The following is a 750-nucleotide window of genomic DNA, read 5'->3' on the forward strand; positions in this document are numbered from 1 at the left end:
GATTAAAGTACCTTCATCTCCTGCAGGACGCAGTTGAAACAGGCCGTCTTGCCGGTGCCCGGAGCTCCGGAGATGTAGAGGCTGCCGGGGACGCGCCGCAGCACCTTGTCCTCCAGGAAAGAGCGGATGGACGCCCGCTCGGCCTCCCTGGACAGGAGGCGCTCGGGGACGGCGGTGTGGAGCGCCTGCTTCACGCTCTGGAACCTCGACTCTGGGGGAGAAACGGCGAGGTTAGAAACGTCACTGAACCCAAATCCATCCTCTCTTCAACAGAGATCCATTAAACACAGAGACGAGTGTGTCCAACCACTCAGCAGCTCCCGTCTGTCTGTCACTAGTCGTTTGTTGTATCTTAACTTGGATTGTTGCAGCTGAAAAGGTAGAAAACGTGAACTCTTCACAGAGACACTCACTTTCTGCAAACAGTCGAACAACCGGCGGCTTCTTCTCAGAGTTCTGGCGAGCAGGACTTCCAGCGGGCGTTTCCTGGCGTCTCGGGGACAAGGCGACGGCAGGAGACAGCGGCTGCCGTGGCGAGGACGGGACCAGCTGGCGGCGAGCCGTGACCGGCGAGTTCTCGTCAAAGCCCAGTTTTCGGGGCGAGGCCAGAGTCGGCCTGCTCTGCTTCGGCGGTGAACCCAGCAGGGCGGCGCCGAGGTTACAACCGTTGTCGTCGCCTTCAGAGACAAAATACAGAATTGTTTTTAAACCTCCAGGAGACATGAAGAAACTCTGATCTGTGACATCAGG

The 750-nt window shown here is 58.0% G+C and overlaps 1 protein-coding gene across 1 annotated transcript in view; it reads right to left on the reverse strand.

Annotated features, from left to right (window-relative positions):
* Positions 1-11: 11 nt before the first annotated feature.
* Positions 12-750, reverse strand: part of LOC111649533 (DNA replication factor CDC6-like) — a gene marked incomplete at its 3' end in the record, with an annotated part of 5,449 nt that continues 4,710 nt past the window's right edge. Inside the window, exons 2-3 of the mRNA XM_023399282.1 lie at positions 414-677; positions 12-211 (exon numbers count right to left, since the gene is read on the reverse strand). Coding sequence (XP_023255050.1) covers positions 12-211; positions 414-677 — 464 coding nt within the window. The remainder of the gene's footprint in view (positions 212-413; positions 678-750) is intronic.

This window comes from Seriola lalandi, unplaced genomic scaffold, assembly GCF_002814215.2.
Source record: "Seriola lalandi dorsalis isolate HSWRI2012SDOR001 ecotype SW California unplaced genomic scaffold, Sedor1 jcf7180002051188, whole genome shotgun sequence".
NCBI classification, from domain to species: domain Eukaryota; kingdom Metazoa; phylum Chordata; class Actinopteri; order Carangiformes; family Carangidae; genus Seriola; species Seriola lalandi.